General features: G+C 48.9%; 1 protein-coding gene and 1 pseudogene across 2 annotated transcripts in view; one reads left to right on the top strand and one right to left on the bottom strand.

The window, feature by feature from the left end:
- The window catches only part of LOC119174210 (scm-like with four MBT domains protein 2), a 122,282-nt gene that overhangs the window by 30,435 nt on the left and 66,699 nt on the right, over positions 1-25,148 (bottom strand). For both annotated transcript variants that reach the window (XM_037425033.2, XM_075896000.1), the window contains exons 14-16: positions 21,958-21,989; positions 9,037-9,268; positions 3,920-4,098 (exon numbers count right to left, since the gene is read on the bottom strand). In XM_037425033.2, the coding sequence (XP_037280930.2) occupies positions 3,920-4,098; positions 9,037-9,268; positions 21,958-21,989 (443 nt within the window). The remainder of the gene's footprint in view (positions 1-3,919; positions 4,099-9,036; positions 9,269-21,957; positions 21,990-25,148) is intronic.
- On the top strand, positions 5,995-8,654 carry LOC142817178 (uncharacterized; annotated as a pseudogene).

Here is a 25,148-nt window from a genome sequence, read left to right as displayed (position 1 = left end):
TTCAACTTGAGCGAAATCTTCTGTCTCAGCTGTGGTTAGTGGTGACCACAGCTAAACAAGTACTGATATGACATCCAAGACTATTCATATTCCTACATGTAGGCTGCCGCAATGCATATTGTCAATGCGCGTGTGCGCCCAACAAAAATGATGGTCAATTACTGCTCGAGCTCGGAGCCAGACTGGCCAGCGCTGCACCCGCTCTTGCAAATATATTTTGTAAATATATTTGCAATATATTGACTTGTTACTGACGTGCGCCCCCCCATTTCTAAAACTATATCAAGATACCGGATTTCTCACGTAACATACTTGGTGGAGGTGCTGGGTACCTCGTGACAGTACAAATTATCTCATGGTCCGGCTGCACACCAGAAGCATCGACAAGGTGGCCCAACACTGTGATCTGTCGGCGGCCGAAGTGACACTTCGAGGAGTTCAACTAGAGGACCGCATTGCAGAAAACGTTGAGAACGGCCAACAGACGCCCAAGGTGGGTCTCAAATGTGGGTGAAAATACGAGCACGTTGGCTAGGTACACAGGCATGTTGACCATTTGAACCCACGTAGCAGAGAGTCCATCATACATTCGATCGTGGCTGGAGCGTTTCATAGACCAAAGGGCATAACCTTGAATTGGTACATTATACCGGCATAACTTTCATCCAGATGGCCCATCTCTGCTGCTTGCTATACCCAAACACCTCCGCTTGGCTGTACTTCACAAACTTCATGACGTTTGTACTGCCGGTCACCTCGGCGTGTCCCGCACATACGACCGGATTCGCGCCACTTTTATTGCCAGGTCTCGCACGCTCCGTCAGAAGATACATTGCGGCGTGTGAGGAATTTCGGCGCCGCGAAACACTGTTGACGCTTTCGGCTGGGCGACTTCAACCACTCGACATTCCTTCTGAACCTTTCTTTCGCCTCGGCTTGGACTTACCCGGCCCTTTTCACCTGTCTTCTTGTGCTGGCAATAGCTGGATAGCTGTGGCCACTGACTACGCCACACAGTGCGCTGTAGCGGCGCGAAAAGAGAGACGTGAGATGACGTCGAAGGCGGCCACCTGTGATGGCACTACAGCGCCATCACACGCACCCTTCCAACAAGTTGCACCACAGACGTCGATTTTTTTCTACGCGATGGGATCTTGCAACATGGTGCTCCACGCCAGCTGCTCATGGACCAAGGCCGCACATTTATATCGAGCGTCGTAGCGGACAATTCTACGCTCATGTGCAACGTGCCACAAGCTCACTACGTCGTACCATCCGCAAACAAGTGGCCTCATGGAACGTCTGAACCGAACCCTAACTGACATGCTTCCAAAGTGGCCCCCAACGATATTTCAAAGTGGCCCCCAACGGTCTTAGGAAACGAGTATGTTTCCTTAGACCACTCTGACTGGGACCTCGCTTTACCATATGTGACATTTGCATACAATTCTTTGCGCCATGACAAAGCTGGTTACTCCCCATTTTTCCTGTTGTTTGTCCGTGCACCCACATTGCCCCTCGATATAGTCATTCCATTGCCAGCAGCTACAACCACAGAATATGCCTTGGATGCCATCAGCCAGGTCGCCCACGCAGGCGAAGTCGCTCGTGCTCACCTTCTGACCTCCCAAGAAAACCAACAGCATCCGTACGATCAAGGACACCACGATGTGCACTTTTCGCCCGGTTCGTTGGTTCTGCTGTGGTCCCCGACCAGGCACGTTGACCTATCTGACAAACTGCTCTCTCAATACACAGGGCCATACAGAGTGCTTCGTGCAGTGACTCCCGTCCCTTGTGAAATCACTCCTGCTGCCTCGTCATCTTCATGCACCCCTTAGGCCAGCGACATCGTACACGTCACACATCTGAAGCAGTACCACTTGCCCAATGATGTTGACGTCTAGATGCGCCGAGACAACGCCTTTGCCGACGAAAGTTCTGCTACATGTAGGCTGCCGCAATGCATATTGCCAATGCGCATGTGCGTCTGACGAAGAGGATGAAGGTCACTTGCTGCTCGAGCTCGGAGCCAGGCTGGCCAGAGCTGCAACCGCTCTTGCAAATATATTTTGTAAATATATTTGCAATATATTGACTCCTTACTCACGTAACAATATTTTTACAATTAAATCAAGATACCGGATTTCTCTGACAGCAAAGCATGAAGTTGGCAATGGTCTACCTTTCTTTTTTTTCATGAAGAAGTCGAGTGCCTATGCTTGATGCTTTACAGTAGGCTAGCGCTGTGCATTTTTTCATTTTGAGCAAAGTTGAAACAAACAGTAATTAGGAATAAATAATTTTAAAGCAAGTTAAACAGTGGCAGGATTTTAATGCTAGCAATGTAAAGTTATATATAGTAAAATACTTAGTTTTAAGTTTGCCATAAGTTGCTTATATTAACCCATATAACAGATTTCTAAACTTTAAGAAATACTTAATTAGGTTGCAGGTATTACGCATACCGAGACCGAACTATGGCTTTGCAGCACCATGCATTTTCACTGCATACGTAGCTTTATAGCGTGGTGACCTTAAGCTGCAGTAAAACTGCAGCTTAAGGCTTAAGACTTTAAGCCTTTGCAGGCTGGTTACATGGATTAAATTACGTCAATTAATTTGTTTGAAATGCTTTGAAATTGTGGACATGGCAAATTTATGTTAAAGCGAATTTGACACCGCAATGTTCAGTATGATGCCACACAGGTAGAGTGAAAACCCTTTGATTCATGTTAGCTGATGCTGTACATGTACGGCACAAAAACCATCGAAAAGTTAATGGGAACAAAATACTGACCAATAGGAGGCTCTTAGAATAAAAGTGCACAAATAATACAGTGGTACTTCGATAATACATCCCCCGGTTTCATGAAAACCTGCATTTTATGCCTAATTGGTTTGGTCCCAACAACTCTCACAGAAACAATGTATTAAAAACCTTAGTTATACGACGCAGTTTTACGCCGACCTCGCATTTTATGACTACTTTTAGATTTTGTCTGAAAAAAAAACACATTTACTTTAATCAAACGTCGACCAAATAGTCACAAGTGCAAAATGTGAACTTGCATTCTCCTAGGTTGACGATTAGAAAAGTAGAGTGAGACAGGATGTCTTGTTAGAGAGGAAAATTTATTCTCCTGCAAATTCATGAGCTTACACATACGTCTCGATCGCGCGCATATGCTTTCGAGGTCGTCACCTAGTCAAACTTTATCCACACAGAGTAGCTTCAGCCGGCTGAAAAGCAGATATTTTCACGTTTTTTATACGTCAGAACTTTTCCTGGTCGACATACAGCTGATTTCCTGCCTTAGTCGCACTTGCAGTCAGAGAATGATGCACGCATAGGGACTCGACGAAGCTGTTTTCACCATTCAAAATTACTTTTGCTTAATGTAAACATTCATAATAACAGCGGGACATCATTAGATGCCCTTCACAAGCCAACAAAGTACAATGTGCACAGCTCAGTCGCGCACGGAGACATTCTGTGCAAACTCGTGGTTTGTCGCCATTATATGATAATGATGACACTGTCTGACTATTCTGACAGGAGGCTGTTGCCTATGCGGTTTCGGTTTCGTTTGCACAAGCACGCAATTTTTGGACTGAGTTTATTGGTGGAAAGATGCGCGCTGGATTTGACTTTTTTTTTTTAATGAGATTCGCTCCAAGCTCCTCCAACCATGTAATGCTGCCATTAGCTGCCAATGGAAAGAATAGTAGAATCCACCGTCTTTGTGGAGGCACAAGGTCGTGCTGTGGGCTTATTCGGGCAGTCTGTACACTTTTTGTGGCCAAGGCTGAGCGTCGCTGCCTAAAATCTTAGTTTTTCGATTAGACGATGCTCGGATTATACAACGGTAATGTGTGGTCCCCTAAAAGTCGTATAATTCGGGGTTCCAGTGCTCACTGTATTTGGTCTTGGTGAGTCCCGAGCAATTATTGGGACAGGAGTTTTCGCCAAAGCTCGTGGGTCCGAACAGGTTTGGGCAGCACTCGAGCTTCTCGCAGATGCTGCGGCAGAAGGCGCCCACCTCCCCGCTGCTGCGCACCGTCTCCACTGTGGCTCGATATGTCTTCCCTTTGTACCTGCATGGGAAACTCCAGTCAGACGCTCCTCACTGTGGCACAGAACTATCGCATGGAGCTTGGCTGGCAGCAGGGTGTGGCATGCCGCACTGATTTGCCTGTTTCGATTTTTGCGTCATTTATGGCCCCTTTGCAAGAAAACTTCAAAGTGCATAAAATGCTGCAAAACACCATCGCAATTTATTATCATAACCTGAAGGAAGAGTCAAGGTGCGTGCTGCATTACTTCTCTTGATCGAATCACTAATTTTTGCTAGAGGAAATGTTTACACATTATCGAAAAGGCACGCAGGGCACAAACAACAGATACAAAGCATGCAGTACAATGCACTCTCTACCTGCACCGTTATCCCTGACCCTATTTTATCTTTCATGCAAATAATTTTAGCGAAAGCACACACAGTGCAGGGAAGTTCATGAAAGAGAATAAGCATCATTCACTTACTAGTTGCCAAAGCCACAAAAAAGGCCATACTGATTTCTCAGACAAAAGCATCCTAAGTGAAAAAAAAAAAAAACCTGTCCGGCTTTGAGATTCAAATGCAGGGCCGATGCCTTTGCGAAGTGATCGCTCTCGATAAGACACACGTCTTTGCAAGCCCAAAACAAGACTTCCACAAAGAATAGATAGACCTCACACATAGAAAACACGTGACCCACAAACATGAGCACTATGCATTTCTTTCTGTTGATTTCTGGTGTCACACCGTGCATTGCTTGCCACGATTAAGCCTAATCAGGATTTGGTTTATTAATGGTGATGGGTTGCTTTCTGCAGCTTGCAACAAAGGAGCCAATCACGATAAAGAAACCCAAGCTGAATCAGGCCCAATCACAATCTAAAGTGACCACAAGTCTCACCAGTATAAGTCTCTTCCTTGTGCGAGTGTTGCTTTGTGTTTGCTAAAAATGTCCAATACCAGTGTGACACGAGCATTTGGAAGGCCGCTGAAACATTGGTCTATCAACTCAATTGTCAAGTAGGAGCTTTTGAGTTAATGAAGCACTCCACACCTCCTTTGAAACTTCAATGGCTACTGAGCGAATGAAGCGGAAACAGCACGAACCTACCAATGCTGACAAGCGGTGAAAACATGGCCAGTTTTTCTGCTCAACAACTGAAAAACCGAACATGCATTTGCAATTACGTGTAAACAATATAATGAGACGTTTAAGGGGGGACGCGGCCTTTGAAAACCGAAAAATCGAGAAAAAGTCGATTTTTGGCAAACCATATATTCGGGCAGTATGTGTCATAAACTACCTTTTTTGTAAATATCAACGTCTAATTCGTCGCGAAACCATTTGAAATAAAGTTTAGAACATGCCACGGCGGCCCTGGAGCGGCGCGCGAGCGCTCAAAATACCCCAACTTGGCGTGATCGCAGTTTCTCGACCGCTCGACGGAGCGCCGCCATTTTGGTGTTGTTTTGTTTGTGAATTCTTGCTCTTTCTTTCCCCACCACCTGCGTCGCCGGCGGCAGCGCAGGAGAGGAGCAAGCCGCTCATGATTGGAGGGCTCGCGAGAGCTTTCAAGTTTCCCGCGGCTGAGGCGCGCAGCTGGGATCGGGCAAAGCGCGCGCTCCCCAAGGATGCGGGGGAGCCCGCGACTGCCATTGGCTGCTGCGCGCAATGACGTAGCGCTCTTGCGCATAATGCGGCCGATGCGGCCGCTCGTCTGCTGCTTCTCCGTCCGGCGTCTTTGTGTTCCGCTCGCTTCCGTGTATCGTTGCAGCCGTTCGCATACTCTCCACGTTTCAACTGTCTTCGAAACGATTTTCAACCGTCTTTACGAGACTATTTTCAACCGTCTATACGAGACCGTTGTTGTGTTCGCTCAAGATGCGCCCAACGAAAAAGAAGACGCTACAATCGTTCGGTGCAGGGAAGCGAACTATGAAGCTTGTCCGCGCGGCGAGGCTCTCCGCTCGCACGTGCGCCGACGGTGATCGCACCGACGGTACCTGTGGGGCAGCTTCTGCTTCATCTACGCAAGAGAGTGGTCGCATCGACGCGCCTAGCAACGGGACTCCTGCTCCGCCGGTGCAAGAATTTGTCGTTACAAGTGCGCCTGGTGTCTCGTGCTCATCGACAGTGGATTCCGCATCTCCTCTTTCATCGGCCTCGAGTGCGATCGCGTCGTCAACTGTGCATTTGCGAACAAGTTTCCTGACGTGCGAGGAGAAAGAGGCGGCGGATCAACAACGCGCTGCTGTGCAAAGAGAACTTGGCGCTATGCCAGCGACGGAGCGGAAATTTCAGGCAATGGAGCGCGATCATGAAGCTGCCACCGCTACAAGTGAAGGCGAAAAATTTTTCCTTGTGCAAATGGATGCCCTAGACGACCTGCTATCTTGGACCCCGTGCCACCGGTGCACCGCGATTGGGATGAAGGTACGAGGAGGCACCCAACTTGGACTTGCTGCAAAGCTTGAGCTAGTATGCTTGCATTGTGGAGTAGAATCAAGCTCATGGAGTTCATCTCGTCAGGATGACACAAAGGCCTTTGATGTGAATGTAAGAGCCATTATGGCAACAAAACAAATAGGCAAGGGACAAACAGCTCTCAACGACTTTTGGGCAGCGATGAACGTGTCCCATCGTGGCCTCCATCACAAGACCTTTCAGAAGCACCTGAAGAAATTCAGGGAACCGCAGACACAATGCATAGAAAATTTCTATGCAGAATCTGCTTCTGCTGTAAAAGCCACTTAAAAGAAATGGATGAATATTTCACCAGGGATATAACAGTTTGTTATGATGGAACATGGCACAAGCGTGGGCACACATCCCATATTGGAGTCGGGGCAATTATCGAATACCATACGGGCCTTATCTTGGACGCCGTTGTTCTGTCTAATCAGTGCCTAGGTTGCCAAGCAGGGCCAAAGCCTGGAGACGCAGACTATGCATGCTGGCTGGAGAATCATGTGTGCCAGAAAAACACCGACTCTAAATCAGGGAGAATGGAGGTTGAGGCAGCTATCATCCTCTTTTCACGCTCACTGTCGAAGCACAACCTCCGTTACACAACGCTCGTGTCTGATGGAGATAGTGCCACCTTCTCTGCCCTTGTACAAGAAAATGTTTATGGACTGGTCCCCATTTCAAAAGAGGAATGCCTGAACCACGTTCAGAAGAGGATGGGGACTGCACTTCGCAACCTTGTGCAGAAAAGTGACAAGGCTTTGGGAGGGAAGGGCAGGCTGACAAAGGCCCTCATCGACAAGTTGACAGATTATTATGGCTGGGCCCTACGGAACAATTCCGATGATGTGGCCGCAATGCGGCGGGCAGTGATGGCATCGTACCACCATGTGACGTCGACGGATGAGGAGCCGCACCACGACTTGTGCCCAAAGGGTGCAGACTCCTGGTGTCGTCACAATGCCAGCAAGATTACCGGTGTTCCACCTCCGAAGCATTCGTACAAGCTGCCACGCTATGTTGCAGATGCACTTCTACCCATTTATGAGAGGCTCTCACAGGCTTCTCTTCTGCAACGCTGCCTGGGAGCAAAGACGCAGAATGCATCAGAGTCCTTTCACTCTGTGCTGTGGTCCCTCATGCCCAAAGAGCAGCATGCATCACTGATTGCTGTGGAGACAGCACTGCATGATGCAGTGCTAAGATACAATGCTGGCTGCTACAGGGCCACCCAAGAGCTAGCTTCATCAGTGGGGCTAACACCTGGCCACCTGGCCATTCAACGGGCAGCCGAGAAAGATTCTCTGCGCTTGAAAAAGGCTAAGAAGCGATCCCTAGAGAAGATGGAAAGGCGGAAAAGAAAGAGAGTGCCAAAGGACACCTCCAGTTACGCTGCAGGTTCGTTTTAGAACTGCCTATGTGCTCAAAACTTTCAAACGTCGTTTTCTCAAAATGACTTTTTTGGCTAGTGAGGCTGCTTATTCCAGCCATATCTCTGGAACCACTCATTGGATTTCCGTAAGTATTTTTTTATTATGTACATGAATAAATTTCTGAGGGGGTGACAAGCCCATTTTTTCAATATATTGTGTGTGTTATTTATTATATTTAATCAAAATTTGATTGATAATATCCTAATCATGAACACAAAGTTTGATGGTCTGCTAAAACTTTTCAGCAAGGAAATTCAAAAAAAAGGCTCCGTTACCCCCTGGAGTATCAATCTGGGAATCATCATAGTTAATTTCACAGTTCCAGCACCTTTTGAAAGTTCTCCAGGCCTGGAATAAGAGAACCATGTGCACTACCCTGATATTCTGCTGTAACTTGAAAAACAGTGAACGTAACTTGATGAAATTTTGTAGTTCTTCTAATGCTTTTGCTATAAGTCTATCCTGAAAATTTCATTAAGATATCTCAATAAACAAAAAAGTTGGTATCCTATGGTAGCCTCCCCCCTTAAACAAAATTAACAGATGTGGGTGTGCTTTGAAGTGTATTTATATCAACTCAAACCTCATTATAACGAAGCTGCATCTTACAATAAGTTTGTTATACTATTTAAAAATTCATAATAAAGGTACATTCCTAACACTATATCTATTGCAGGAATATTCTCCATTCACTTTCTTATAATCGATATTTCATTATATCATGGTTAGGGTGTATTTCAATTACGATAAAGTTGTCTGGAACTGCAAATCTTTATTTATGTTTTTAATTAAAACGTAAATGAAGATTTGCAGCATCACACAACATTTGCAAAAAACACCCTAACCACTCAACGGCCATTGAAAGCTGCTGTGTAGCAGTGCGACAACTCTAACGGGTCGATGCAGGTGCAGCGTGTGGTTGGCTGTCGACTCTACGGCATAAGTGCCTATGTGGCACAGGTACATGTTTAGTAATTGCCAACTAGCCCCAATTATTATGTTGAGTAGTCTTCTCTCAGCAGCTCATTGAACGTGCTCCACCTTTGGCTTCAGTAGTTGTCCTGAGCGATCTACTCACTTGGCCTTGAGTATCTGCTGGTGCATGCCTGGTGTAGGACTTCCCCGCAGCTGGAGGATGGCAAGCACCCGGCTGGGCTTGTAGGCGACACCGATGAGCTGTGCCAGGACCTCACGCAGCACCAGTGCTACGGGACCCGGCCCCGTCTGACGCGGGAGTTCAGCCAGGCGCCCCTTGGACAGCAGAGGGCCCGAGAAGCACCGGTGGTTCAGGTGCAGCGCAGGGCACCAGCCTACGATGACAGTTCGGTCATTGTAAACTCAACGAGCTGGAACCACTAGCTGCCACGTATTTAAGAGAGCTAACAGACAGTAATGCCAAGGAAAGGATAGTGTATGTTTCTAGAATTGTAAAGTAAATGTGAAGAAAGAAAAGTGGATGTTCAGTAAGACTTGCAGTTAGCCCAGTCAGTGTCCGTCCATCTCACCAGAAATAAAACAAATGAAAGCAAGAGCTCCTCGATATGTGGACGTTCCTGCCAAGTGGGTAGAGAATAGCCTACTTACCTGCTGTGATGAGTGAAGAAAACGACAACGACGGAAGTGCGGGGAAAGGCGCGCGTAATGTGCGCGTGAGTGTCAGCGAATCAGCTGATGACCTGTGGTGGCCCATAGAGGTGGCGTGCCACGAATGGGCCACGTGTGACCATTACGTGGCAGCAAGCTTTGTGGCTGGGGACGAGCCGAAGCAGCGGCAGACGGGAGACAGTGGGCCGTGAGCTCATGAGCTGCAGTGTGCACCCGAGGGTACCTGGCGGTGCCCTGGCCAAGAAGAAGGAACGTGGGAAAAGGAGAGCTCGAGGGTTGAGGCCACGAAGGCAGATGAAGCGGTGCGCCGCTCGAGAGGACGAGTTCCTGGCAGCGTTCCTGAGCCGGACGTGGGACGCGTACGTGTCGGCCGAGTCGAGCTCCGGTGTGTCCGTTCGAGGTCGAGTCCGTCGGCCTGTACAAGGTCCAAGGACGGGGCCTGCAGAACGGCTCCCGCCTGGGTGCAGTGGCCGGGAGCAGGTTCGTGGGCGAGGCCTACCGTGTGTGGTCCTCGTGAGCCGTGGCCTGATCCTGGACCTCAGGAGTTGCGACCCTGACTGCTGGGTTGGCCGCGACGTCCGACTCAACGGCGCTGCACACGGTAGCGTATCCGAGCGCCGTCAGCCGTTCCACCCATGCCATCAAATAAATTGTTCATGTTAATCCTTTCTCGTCCGCTATGAGCAAACATAGTGACGAACATCCTTAACCATCACAATTTCTGGCGTCCGCGACAGGACCGCTCGGCGATCCTCGATTCAGCCAGAACTCCCCTGGCACCTGGATCCTTGGCCACCCTGAACCTCGCCCGACTCCGTGGTCCTCCGAACACACTCCCGCGTCTCGCCCGTCCCTTGCCGATGTGCGACGCTCTGGTGACACCGGCGCTTTATGGCGTGGGTGCGGCTACGGAGCAGTCAGCCCGCATCGGAGACGCGATGCTCCATGCGGGGAATGGCCAGCCCGTCCAGCGAACAGCTTGCGTCGAGACGCGATGCTCGGCGCAACCGTGACCATTAGCCAGGCCACGTTCATCGCTGTGCTGAACGGCTGACCATGGAGACGCCTCGCCGAGATCTGCGATGCCCTCGGCAAGGAAGAGAACAGCAGGCCAGGCCGCGCCCCGAGATGCAGTACTCGTGCCGGCAATGCCACCCCAGCTGGTGGTTGGACGGCAGCAGCGTGGACGGCCGCGTTCCCTGGCCGGAACCTCGATTGCCTGCGTCCGACGCTTCGGCCCGCTGTCTCCCGTCTGCCGCTGCTTCGGCTCGTCCCCAGCCACAAAGCTTACTGCCACGTAATGGTCACACGAGGCCCAATCATGGCACGCCACCTCTATGGGTCACCACAGGTCATCAGCTGATTCGCTGACACTCACGCGCACATTACACGCGCCTTTTCCCGCACTTCCGTCGTTGTCGTTTTCTTCACTCATCACACCTGCCCTCTACACGTTCCTCTCTCAATCATCTCCTCAGCTTCTGACATCAAGGGCAACTTTGACATACAAAAATACCAGTTTAACACTTTCATGACCGCGCCTATCCCCATCGATAGTATGTTGTCGATATTTACAACTTCAACAATTGCCGGCACCATCTGACATGTAGAAGAAGTATTTCATCAGTTTTGTTTTTGTGTTTTCCTTTTTTCAACCACGCGGGGATTTTAAAGCGCCTTGAGCATGTGTGGTTTTATTGATGGCATCGACGTTGCGTGTGTCCATTTCACGAAAACGGCAATTTCGAAGAATTCCCGTGCATCTGGGCTAGAATCTTGAAACGATGACAACAGCACAGGCTCGGAAGACGATATCAACACTTCTAATCTCAGCATGAGTTCAACCGCCCCAGAACATCAGTGGTCGTCCGCTAGTAAGTTCACCCTTGTGCTCGGACGGCGTTATGGCCGGCGTACGTCTGTTTAAGTTGATCAGGTGTGTTGTGAAGGTTGGGGTCCACATCCTTCGAGCCGGACACTTGCCGGCGGCAGCGTAGAGTGTGCAGTTTCGTGCGCTGAGGCAACCCGAAGTGAACCTTGAAACTGTGCTCTGTGGTGCTGCGCGGCACTTCGAGAGCTGTGACTTGGTTTTTTACTGCTCATGTTATTAGACAGAACAGGAAACACAAGTTTTCTGTAAAACATGCGCAGCAAACCTGCCTTCTCCTGCATCGCAAGACTGCTTCGCCCAGTGGCGTGAAAGACACCACATGTATTGTTATTCTATGTACACAAAAATTTTTTATTCACAGCATTTATATTTACAGGATAATTGTGGGTGTCCTTGTGCTTAAAATGTATATTTTGATTTTCTTTTATACTTATCCTGTTCAGAGCAGCATTGATGGTTTTATGAAATTTCTTTGTTTATGTTACAAATTTTCTCGTTTGATTTTTTTTTTTGTACTACAGTTGACGTTTGATTTCCTGGACCCTCAACGTATCGCAAAAACGTCCGGAAAATCGGGCAGTTCAGGGGTTCTAAAAAGAGCCATTTATAATTAAAAAAAAAAACGAAAGAAAGGGGGGAAAAAGCCGATGTGGCCAGCACTACTGCATTTGTAAACACTTAGGCAGGGGGGAGGGACACAAAAGTACCTTATTTTTGTTTGCACGGCATTCCACTCACCATGATGATGTCTGCCTTAATTTTAGCTAACGTCATGCTGTCGCTGTACACCGATAGTGAAGCTCGTGACAGTGTCAGTGCTCGCGTCAACTTTAAAAAAAATTGCTATGTAGGCGCTGCCTTTTCTATCTCGGTGTCAGAGTCATTGGAACTAACTTTAATGATTTCATCATTCAACTCTGGACACAGCTCGAGGTATTCGTCAGCGTCGGCAAAGCTGTCAAAGGTTATCCCTGCTGTAATTGAAATGCCGGCAGCGTGCAGATCCTTGAAGGTGTGAAGAAGAAGATGTGCCTGCAGCGAGCAGCATCGCCAACGCCCGGCTCTCTCAGCTCGTGCTTCTACTCGCTGCTGTGCTTATCTCTGCTGGAAGGTTCTTCACGCTGTCTTGCCGTTGTTATCGACTAATAAGCCTCGTCACATTTGGTGGAGGGTCTGTTTATCCCCGTCGCTACACCCTGGAGCTGCGAAGCAGCACGCTACCGCCCGTCATGACTGACAACGCCAACCCATCGGCATCGTCGCCCCAGTTCAACTGCCCTGGCCATCCTAGGCTACGGGACCCGAAGGTCTTCAGCGGTGCGAATGGGACCGACGTGGAAGACTGGCTTGAGCACTACGAGCTGGTGAGCGCCAATATTAAGTGGGATGAAGCCGACAAGCTCGGCCACGTCATATTTTATCTCACCGGCATCGCAGAATTGTGGTTTAACAACCACAAACACAACATCTCCACATGAAGTGTCTTCAAGACGTCATGTGCTGAAGTGTTTGGTAGGCTGGCTGTCGCAAGCAGCGGGCAGAACAGCGCTTGCGCGTCTGCTCTCAGCAGACTGGCGAAAATTTCACCAGCTATATTGAGGATGTCGTCGACCTTTGTCGATGCACGAATGACACCATGCCCGAGTTGGACAAGGTCAAACACATCCTGAAAGGCATCGATGATGGCACATTTCAAATGCTCTTGGCTAGAAATCCGAGCACAGTTTCTGAAGCCGTCAGCTTGTGTCAGAGCTACGACGAGTTGAAGCAACGCTCTCTGACTCGACAACCTCAGCGTGGTGGTGAGTCACTGTCCAGTTTCGACACCATGCCTGACAATTCATCATTGCTTCAGCAAGTCCGAGCCTTCGTCCGTGAGGATGTCGCCCGCCAACTTCCTCTAGTGCCTTTTACTCACGAGACCACCACTTGTCTACCCGCCCCGCTTCGCACTGCTATATCAGAAGAAGTTGCACAAGCTGTTCCCGTTGCGCACTACGAGCCGCCTTTATCTAGCCGTGTCCACTGCCCGCGTGTCGCACAGCCAGTAGGTGCCCCTGTCGTCTATCCACCAGCGATTCAGCCTGTGGCCGTGCCCCTAACATACGCAGCGCAGGCTGTAGCTCCTCCTGTCGCCTGTTTGCAAGAGATGCAGCCCGTAGCCGCCCCGCTCACATATGCAGACGCTGTGCATAGGCTCCCGCAACCGGCCTACAGCACGCGCTCACAGCCCGTACACCCAGCTGCTTATACTACACTTTGGGCGGCACCACCAGTCGCCAATCCATAGAGGACGCCCGATAACTGACCAATTTGCTACGCCTGCTTCACTCCCGGACACGTTGCCCGCTACTGCTGCCGTCGACCTCAGACGTTCGGCAACTATGCCCGGTCGTCGCAACCCGGCAGCCAACCCTCCGACCAATACAGGCCGGTCTCGTCACCTCGCTATGCCCCTACTGACTACCTTGACTACCAGCCGCAGCGCGCACCGTCTCCTCGTCGGCGATCGCCCTCCCCCATGCGTCGCAGGCCCGGACCCTCCGAACAGGAAAACTAAGCACCGCAGTTCAAGAGGCAAGAACTGCGCCGTTTTCGAACTGTCTAAGCCCTCGCCCCTCTCCTGCTAACGTGGTCGCAGTAATTGTTGAAGGTTGTTGTACTTTCGCCCTTGTGGACACCAGCGCAGCTGTTACTGTTATTGCCGCTAATCTTTGACATTTATTGCGCAAAGTCACGAGGCCGCTTTCAGGACTGTCGCTTCACACCGCAAGCGCACAGCAAGTAACGCCTCTCGCAGCCTGCACTACAAGAGTCTCCATCGAAGGCATTCTTTACATCGTGGAGTTTATTGTTCCTCCTGTCTGTTCGCATGACGTCATCCTCGGGTGGGACTTCCTATCCCGCCATAATGCCGACATCGACTGCGCTCGTGCCGAAGTGGTGTTTTCACCCTTGTGTGATGTACCATTACTTGACGCTCTTCATCAGCCGCCGAAGTTGCTCGTTCATGAGGATACCGATATTCCACCTGAAAATTTCGCCCTTGTTCCCGTTTCATGCAATGCCTACACTGACGCTACATGCCTTTCTATGCCTTCCGATATCTTCAAGAGTCGTCGAGCTCCGCCGCTGCCTTTCGCAACAATTGACCCTGCCGCCGGACGAAGCAATATGTTCGTAAGCAATCTGTTTTTCACACCTGTCACTTTGCTTGCGGGGGAATGTCTCGGCCGCGTGCAGGATCTCGACCCTTCGGCATTGGTTGATGTCCCGGATGACTACTGCGACCACCCAAAAGCACTGTCGGAACTCGAGGAGTTGTCCAATGATACGTTTTCCAGCGCCATCGTCGACACTCTCACTCCCACCGAACATGCCGACCTGCTGGATCTTCTGCAAGAGTTCAGGAGTTCTTTCGACGTGTCGCAGTCTCAACTGGGCCGCACGTCACAAGTCAAACATTATGTTGACACTGGCCTACACCAGCCACTGCGTCAAAGACCATACCGTGTCTCCGCTGAAGAGCGCCGCGTCGTCAACAATCAAGTCGAAGATATGCTTCGTAGAGACGTAATTCGACCATCTCACAGTCCCTGGGCGTCTCCCGTCGTCCTGGTGCATAAGAAAGACGGATCTATCCGATTTAGCGTGGACTATCGTCGTTTGAATGAGATAACCCACAAGGACGTCTGTCCTTTGCCGCGCATTGATGACGCCCTTGACACCCTTCGCGGAGCGGAATTTTTCTCGTCGCTAGATTTGCGGTCTGGCTACTGGCAAGTCCCAATAGCTGAAGCCGATTGCCAAAAAACGGCATTTATTACACCAGACGGACTATACGAGTTTAACGTCATGCCCTTTGGGCATTGTAACGCGCCTGCCACGTTTGAACGTCTTATGGATAATACGCTACGTGGCCTCAAGTGGAATATGTGCCTCTGTTACCTCCATGATGTCGTGGTTTTCTCCCATGATTTTCCTACGCACCTCCTTCGCCTCAGGCATGTTTTGACTTGTCTAACCAACTCTGGCCTGCAGCTTAACCTGAAAAAATGCCGCTTCACTGCACGCGAGCTCGTCATACTAGGCCACATCGTGTCCAAGCACGGCGTATTACCTGACACAGCAAAACTTCGAGCAGTCGCAGAATTTCCCAAGCCGACGACCATGAAAGAACTTCGCAGTTTTGTAGGCCTATGCTCGTATTTCCGGGGCTTTGTTCGCAATTTTGCATATATCATGTCACCAATAACCCAGCTTCTTCGCGGTGACGTGAACCTCTCCTCCTGGTCCCCTGCGTGTGACATTGCCTTCACCCTCGGCGCCGTCTGCTCACCTCCTTACCTATTCTTCGCCACTTCGACCCGACGGCTCCTACCGAAGTGCACACCAACGCCAGCGGCGTCGGGCTAGGCGCTGTCCTCGCTCAACGAAAGCCCGGCTATTCAGAATACGTTGTAGCCCACGCTAGCCACACACTGACAAAAGCCGAAACTAATTACAGCATGACAGAAAAAGAGTGTTTGGCTCTGGTGTGGGCGCTTGGAAAATTCCGGCCATACTTATATGGCCGCCCGTTCGATCTAGTAACGGATCACCACATGCTTTGCTGGCTCACCACTTTGAAAGACCCTTCTGGCCGTCTTACGCGATGGGCACTCCGCATCCAGGAGTACGACATTCGTGTCGTATACCGCTGCGGACGCAAACACTCTGACGCTGATGCCTTGTCCCACTCACCTTTACCACCAGATCCGACGTGCGAAAACACTCGCCCCGAGACCTTGTCATCGCTAAATCTCGACTCGATTGCCACCGAACAACGTCGTGACCCGTGGATCGCATCTCTTATCGAATATCTATCTGGCACGCCCAACCTTCCAGTATCTCGATCCCTCCGACGTCAAGCTTTCCATTTCGCCATCCGCGATCAACTTCTTCATCGATGCAACTACGCTCCCGATGGCCGCCAGTGGCTACTGGTCATTCCACGCACTTTACTATCACAAGCATGTGCCTCTCTTCACGACGATCCGCCATGTGGCCCCGCCGGGGTGTTCAAAACATATGAACACCTTCGCCATCGCTATTACTGGAGCGGCACGTACAATTTTGTACGCAAATTCGTGCGGTGCTGTCCTGACTACCAGCGACGCAAATCAACAGCGCCACGTGCGGCTGGCGCATTGCAGCCACTTCCATGCCCTGCCAAGCCATTTGATCGCGTCGGCGTTTACCTCTACGGCCCCCTTCCATTGACATCAGATGGTTGATTGACATGTGGTGTTTAACGTCCCAAACCCACCATATGATTATGAGAGACGCCGTAGTGGAGGGCTCCGGAAATTTCGACCACCTGGGGTTCTTTAACGTGCATCCAAATCTGAGCACACGGGCCTACAACATTTCCGCCTCCATCGGAAATGCAGCCGCTGCAGCCGAGATTTGAACCCGCGACCTGCGGGTCAGCAGCCGAGTACCTTAGCCACTAGACCACCGCGGCAAGGCGACATCAGAAGGTAATCGTTGGATTATAGTGGCAGTTGACCGCCTGACACGCTACGTCGAAACAGCGGCTTTGCTGAGCGCTACAGCTCAGGATGTCGCCTCTTTCATTTTACGTCACTTTATCCTTCGACATGGTGCACCTCGAGAGCTCCTTAGTGACAGAGGCCGCGCTTTCCTCTCCGAGGTTGTCTAAACTCTGCTTTCAGAATGCCACGTCATTCATCAGAAAATGACAGCATACCACCCGCAGACTAACGGCTAACGAAACGGTTTAACCACATGCTGGGGACGCTATGTGAGCATCTACAGTGCCTCGTAACCAACGAGACGCTATGTGGGCGTCTGCAGTGCCTCGCAACCAACGAGACGCTATGTGGGCGTCTACTGTGTCCCGCGCCTGCTCACGCATCTTGGGCAGAGCAGCTCATGCCTCGGGTGGACGAGCACGAGCCGGGAAGACTGACGGAGGAGTTGTTCAGAAAGGGACACGTAGGCGGAACGCTTTTAGCAGACCCTTGTTTGTGGCATAGCTACTTTTCTGGGCACAAGTTCGCCCTCAATAAATCATTGTGTGCGTTCCCCCTCTTGTATTACGTGACAATATGCTCTCAATGTACGTGGCATCTGATCATAGCAACTGGAACCGTGTTCTCTCATACGTCACATTCGCATATAACACCGCAGTACAAACCACCACGGGATTCTCATCTTTCTTCTTTATGGACGCGAGCCTTCCCATACAATCGACACCCTACTACCCTACCGTCCTGATGCTTCCGAGTGCCCACCTGTCTCCGAAGCTGCTCGAAAAGCTGAAGAGTGCCGCCAGCTCGCCCATGCGTACATCTCGAAAGAGCAACAACGCCAGAAAGAACACCGTAGCACCGCCTTCCGAGTGCCCACCTGTCTCCGATGCTGCTCGACAAGCCGAAGAGTGCCGCCAGCTCACCCGTGCGTTCATCTCGAAAGAGCAGCAACGCCAGAAAGAAGACCGTAGCACCGCCCTTTCAGATCCCAGCTATGCCCCAGGGTCTCTTGTGTGGCTTGCCATTCCACACCAAACAACGAGACTCTCCTCGAAAATTGTCCCCCGGTACGAGCGGCCTTACACCGTTTTGCAGAAAACCTCTCTGGTTAATTTCCTAATTTAGCCAGTTTCCCTATCGGACGACATGCGCCGGCGCGCACGTGACATCGTCCATGTTTCCCGACTGAAACCGTACCATGAGCCTCTGCCTGAAACTTAAGTCGCCAGGATGGCTCCTTTTTCAGCGGGGGCGATTGTGAAGAAGAAGATGTGCCTGCAGCGAGCAGCATCGCCAACACCCGGCTTTCTTGGCTCGTGCTTCAGCTCGCTGCTGTGCTGATCTCTGCTGGACGGTTCTTCACGCTGTCTTGCCGTTGTCGTTATCGACTAATAAACCTCGTCACAAAGGCAATGTCCACGGCTGGAAGTTCATCGCACATGCTGTCCAGTCCAGGCGAGAAGGTCGTCTCGGCGTCCAGAAGGAACCTCGCGTGGCGAAAACAGTTTCGTAGGGTCTGTTGCGTAACCGCCTTCCACGAGTCGGCAAACATGCCGACAGCAGACCATAGATCAACAGCTTAGCTTTTCCCGCTTTCGGAGGACTAAGAGGAGCACAGGCTACACAGCACCATGAGACTTTGGCATGGCTGCAGCCACAGGTTTGACTAAGCTACGGCTTCCAATGGATTGGTGTGCGCTGGATAGCGGCATTTGCGGTTTTGAGGGTACGGCAGCCACGGCGCGGTAGGTTCGAGGGTACAAAAATAATCAAAATGGCGGCGTTGATAGTGATTTCAAGTCTGCGGTTAGCGGTAAAAAGTCCAGAAAATCGGATAGCAAAAGCTATAAACGTCCGGAATATTGGACTTTTTAATGCACTGACTCTATGAGGAACTTGACGAGGCCACAGATGAGTTCAAGCACGTCCGGAATTTTCAGGCGTCCGAGAAATCGGACGTCGACTGTATTGTTAATAAATATGTGGTTTCAAACTGACTTTGTTTGAAGGATAACTCCTTGCTGTACAATTCAATACCATAAATATCAAGACCAGAAACGTTGGGTGGGATAAAAAATAATGTTTCCTGGACTATCCAAAAACGGCCATATGTCTCGCGGTCACGAAAGTGTTAAAGCAGAAAATGCAAGCAACATCTGCACTGTCTACTGACACTACTACTACTACTCTAACGGGCATAAAGCGGTTGAAAAGACTGCAACAAAAAGGAAGATTTTAAAACTACACTCACTCCTCGACATAATGAAGCCAAACTTAACAAAATGTTGGTTAAAATGTAGTAAATGAAAAATAGCCTTGCAATAGATACAGTGTTAGGAATAGACCTTTATAATGAATTTTTATATATAACTAACATATTTTTGTGTAAGATGCACCTTCGTTATAACAAGGTTTGAGCGTACTTTCCCATCTTTCAAAGCACTTCATAGCTGTTGCAATACCATACATTGAAGTTGAGCCTCAACCCTTGCGAAGTTACATACAGTTAAACCTGAATATAACGAAACTGATACATTCCCAAAAAAATTCGTTATAAAGAGGATTTTGTTATATGCAGGTACGGCAGGAAAATTCAAAAAATAAATGCGCAAATTAAACAAAAGGAGGGCTGAAGGCAGAGCTAACCCAAGACACTTAATTTACAGTAAAATCTGCGTTATTATTGCGATAATAATTGTATGGACACTCTTGGCGGGTTTTTGCTGTCGCTGCCATATTCCTTAACAAGTCCAAATTGATAACATGCCCCCGTGCATCGTAACTTTCAAGAGCGGGTAAAACTGCGTGGGCGCTGCTGAAAAAGAGATCAACACAGTCGCTCCATCCCGATCGCCTGATAAGTGCATAAGATAACATCTCCCGCGTGTTATAACTACCATCGAATGCTCAAGCAGAAAGTAAACCACCCGTCTTGAACGAGCATGAAACAACGCGTGGGGGGGGGGGGGGGGGGGGGGGCAAATCTTGAGTAGAAAAAATGCAATCTGGACGAATATCCGTACTGTTTTAACGCGAAAAGACTGTGTGAAAAGAGCACTTCTCCCTTGAGCAGCCGTATTTGCTCACACCAGCGTTTTGTAAGAGTTCCACAATATCGGATCCGAAAAAGTTGGCTGCCAGCCTTTTTATAACATTACAATTTTTAGCTATCGCTTTCATTGCATTGCATTCAATTCACCGTAATGTTGCCGGAACTAATCCGCTGATCGTCAAAGCTACCAGCCTGAGAACTCGCAGTGCGGCGCGAAACGGAAGTGCTTGACGAGCCAACCTCCGAAATACGCCGTCACTGTGGTCTCCGAGAGTTTCCATCAGCGCCTCATCTAACAACCCCGTGGTGGTGAAAACACGCGCCTAATCTGACATCCCCACGGTGGTGAGAACACGGTTATCTGAAATAAAGAAAAGGCCCAGTTTCGCCGCAAGGCTGCAGCAATGAATGTGATAACAACAACTTGGAATGTAATGCTGAGAATGGCAAGCAGATCGAAACGTGCAGTGCGCTACTCACGCAAAAATGATGCACGAAAACAACATGCACAGGACGAGAACGAACTAACGATGTTTACCATTCGACACTTCACGGGCTGGTTAAAAAAAATAAGGCACGAAACATAAGCACAAGTACAGGTATGAGTGCGAACTAACAAGTGTCCCAGTTGTTGCTTTGCTGCATTTGAAAAGCGTACTCTTTTGGCAAACGACGCCTGCCCAGCAAGCGAAGAAATCTTTGTGCACCCGGCAACTAAATGCAATCATCCCGGTCAAAGTCGAAAGTGCGCGATTTTTCCCACCGAAGGAGAAGTGCACTCGCGCAAACGCATCTAACCCCCACCTCCACCCCACCCCCACTAGCGGGGCAAAGTACGCGTGAGAGATAAACGCACGTCGCTGCATAGTGACAAGCTGCAGGGCGCTGAGTGCGGGCGGCTTTTTTTCTTCTTTCTTGATTTTTCGTGTGTGTGTGAGTGCGTGTGTGTTTGTGTGTATGGTGAATGAGGGCGGCAGCGGCACAAAAAAAATTAAGCGGAGATTGTCCATATAACTATCACAACAAAAAAAAACAAAGCTAAACGTCGTGGGAGCACACTATGCACGTGTGGTGAAACAATGCACGTGCGCAAGGCGCCAAAAACGAAAAGCGAACGACACGAACACAGACACCGCAGAAAACTATTTGGTAAAGCGCCCTTTAGAGGTAAAGCGGCCTCGGATATGTGATGCTACCTAAAAGCGTGACACTGCCAACGCGCAGTCATCTTTTTTTTGGTTCGGAGATGGGGGAGGGGGGGCACACTGGCGCACGCGCCCGGGAGAACGGTGGCATTGCCGGCTCGTACGGTGCAGGCCTGCCTGCCCACACCCACGCATTGTGGGTGGTGATAGTGAGAGCATGCGCTCGCTCTAACGTGGTGCCCTGTGCGTGCCGCCGCCGCTTTGCGCTTTGTCGACGGCGGGACCACCGCGGAAGATGCCCGCGCGTACAAAAATGCCGAAATGCAGAGCGAAATTCCTAGATTGTCCGTGGGAAAAACTCGTTATATCAAGGTTGTCTCCCACTGTTACTTTATGCGTGTGCATTCTATGGAGCAATGGCGGGGAATAGAAAAACTTTGTTATATTGAAGAATGCATTATATGGAGGTTCGTTATAAGCAGGTTTAACTGTAGCTGCATAGAATTGTAAGCCTGTGACAGTGGTAAAAGCAAAAATTCAGGAATACTGGGAGGAGAAATTACGCAAGCAAAAGGAGCGCCACATCAAAGGTTGATGCTACTAAGCGAAAGCGACAGAGCCACACGTTTGTGGGTGCTTGAAGGAAGACGGCTTGTAAGGCTAGGATACAGTCCTCTTCAATTCGAGAACTTGCAACATCTTCCGCAGTTAATCTGCCACAGAAAACACGGAGCAATCCTCGGAACCATATTGGTGCACAAGATCTCACCTGACTTGGCCTCCACAGAACCCGACTTCTTGCTGCAGTGAAAGAAAAAAAACAATAAAGGCGTATTACCACTGATCAAACAACTATTCACACACACCAAAAAAATCTATGAGCCATTTCATCCAGTAAAGTTAGGTGACAAGTAGAGTTGTAGCACATCACATGGGGCCAACAAGCGCACACACTATGTGTTAATACAAAAGCGTCACAAGAAGCTAGAAAAAAATTCACCGTCCATCTCACTGAGCATCGGCATTACCTCCCGATAGAAAGACAGCTCACGAGCTGCCGATGTTATCAGATGAGATCAGTGATTACCTCGAGTGACATCATGACGTCACACTGTCAGACTGCACAACCTTTGAGATTTCCCTGCATCTTCAATGTGGCTGCACAGATGTGAGTGCAGACCCACATTTATCTCTCCCCGTACCCTAGCCTTATACTGTCGAATCTCAATAATTCAAACTCGAAGGGGCCCGAAAATTTGTTTGAATTAAAAGAAATTCAAATAATTGAGAGCTAAATAAACAGAGGGCTCTCCATGCAGTGGCACATGTGCATTGAGCCAACACATGAGGGGGAAGTTTCAGAAGACTTACATTTAATCACAAATCACAGGACATCCATTTTTAATCGAAGTAATCTGCACGCGTTTGTCTTGCAGAGAGTCAATTTCGCACGCAGCTAGCAAAGAATTTCTACTTTGGCTTCAGCAGCTTCAGCATTCTCCTGGCAAGAGAAGTTGTGCACGGAAATTTCTAGCATTGACACTTTCTAAAGACGACGACAACGACTGCGTAGCGGAGCCTCTCCGCTACGCAGTGGCAGCATGGCCAGCACGTGACGAGAAAGGAGGAGCGTCTCCACGCGGAGAGAAGCAGATCGGCAATTGAGAGAAAACCAACACTCCACAGCAGCTTTTTTTTTTTTTTTCTCTTCGTGCGCATCGTTGAAAGAAGAAGGATTACGTGGCAGGGACGGGAAAGAGAAAAGCGTGGTACCGGTGCATGAGAGACCCCCCCTCAAGGCGCAGAGCCATGCTCCCGCAAGGGGCAAGGGCTGCAGAAGATAGCGCCTTTTTCATTTCTTTCAAGCACACATTTTTCAATGCAGCCACAGCTTCCTTTTTTTATCCTCTCTTCCTTCCCGCGTGGCGTCGGAAGGAGAGGGGTCTTTACGTGGCAGGGACGGAAAAGGGAGAAGCGTGAAACGGGTGCGTCGCAGATCAGCATTTGGGAGAGAGCAAACATTCCACTGTAGCCTTTTCTTTCCTTTTCATTCCCTCCGCGCGCAGCGTTGAGGTGTCGCAGGTGCCGCCGCGAGATTGGGCAGGGTGCTGAGAGCATTTTCTGAGCATGGTATGTTCGAATTAACCGTAGCAAGTGTTTGCGCATTCGAATTATCGGGCGTTTTCGCCCATTGGAATACACATAGCTTTGACGGGACCTCATCGTAAGTTCAAATTAACCGTAAGTTTGAATTAAGCCTGTTTGAATTAATGAGATTTGGCTGTATAAAACGCTTCTTGTAAACGTGTAAGCGTGAAGCACGACATTACCAACTATTTAGGTTGATAAAATGTAATCTAAACTTCCACAAAAATACTTTTGAGTAGCAAAGAGTTTTAACTAAATTAAGGCATGCCAATATATGTGAAATCGTGCAAATAATAAAATGATATAATAATTCTGAATAGCCTATTCAATAAGTAACCACTATTTAGTAAACCAAAGTTCTATTCAGCACATATTTCTGTAAGTCAACGGCTGCAATTAAACAGGACAATCATGAGACTAATTTCATGCAAGGAGTCAAGGCACATGCATAACAGCACATTACGTAGTGAGTCAAGCTACTTTACTCGTGGAGACCATATGATACTGACTACACAACAATAATTCACACTCTCCAAAGAGTTTAGTGAGTGTGAAGAATCTGCTTATTCGTTACCGTTGCTTCTTTCCTGCATTCAATGTTAAAATTGTGAATACTTGAATATGATCATTTGGTAATAGCTGTAGAAACAATGGTTTTGCATTAAAAAGATATTCAACATTCGATTCAACTAGCTACTGGTACTGTCTGATTGATAGTCGATTAGGTCTCAAAACTTCCTATTCATGCAACCCTAATAAATAGATACCAAAGATGATGAACTAAAGTTACGATGTTTTAGTTACAAGGTTTTACAGGCATAATGCATGTTCTTTTTTTTTTTTTTCATTCATGTGCCCAGGCTATATATGCTACCAACACATACTGCTGAACTACTGGAAGCCTGGTTGAGGCCAGTAGAACCCTGTCTTACCAATTCCCTTCACTTTCTGAAGGGGTAAATACTATGCAAGTCCCACTTTTACGTTCTTCAGTGCCACATTTTTCACGGCTGTAGCATAATTTTCCGCCAGTCCTGGCACAGTTCGGATACGACCCAGTGTAATATGAACCCCCCTGTGAAGTCCCAGCCGCACGACCATTCTAGCATATGTTGCCAAGTGTGCTGTGAGCAGGTCAAGCAGCCCCGTTTGTTTTTTCATGCAGCTTCACCTGGCTTTACCATAAGACTAGCCGCAAGAGTTGCACAATTCGTGACACACATCACATACTTTCAGTTCTTGCAGGTGAAAGCATAGCCGTTGAGTATTATATATTGATGGCGTCTATGATGCAGTGGACTATGAATTTGTTCTTGGCACTCGCGATTCGCAAAAGCAAGTCCTTTGAGATTGGCATGTGTTTATCCCATCGCATTGGCATCGTTTCATCATCATTATTGTTTGCAAAAATAGTACATGATCTTTTTACGGCATCTATGTATTTTTTGAGGTCATCATGGTGGTCGTGCACATGTGCTGTGTCAGCTTAGTTCTTTCAAGTCTTCAACAATTGGTGCTGACATAACCACATACACCAGTGAAATTCATGTGCATGGCACCATTCTCACCTCTGCACTTCTGCCTGTTAATGAAGTTGTGGCTGAATGTACCAACACGTGCACCAGTGATAAAGTTTAGAAAGACGATGGAGCAAAAATTGTTGTCTTGGAAAACCACTTTCGTGAACTTTGATCTATGCAAGAAATTCGGTCATCTACTACAAGCCATGGCAGTTTGACCCTATGCCAAAAGTGTTACATCATTGCTGGCACATCCAGTGACAGTCTTTTGAAGGGGTCCGAAAAAGTGACC

The sequence above is a fragment of the Rhipicephalus microplus genome, chromosome 5 (genome assembly GCF_043290135.1).
Source record: "Rhipicephalus microplus isolate Deutch F79 chromosome 5, USDA_Rmic, whole genome shotgun sequence".
Taxonomy (NCBI): domain Eukaryota; kingdom Metazoa; phylum Arthropoda; class Arachnida; order Ixodida; family Ixodidae; genus Rhipicephalus; species Rhipicephalus microplus.
The sequence above is the reverse complement of the archived record's forward strand: the minus strand, read 5'-3'. Positions and strand labels throughout refer to the sequence as shown.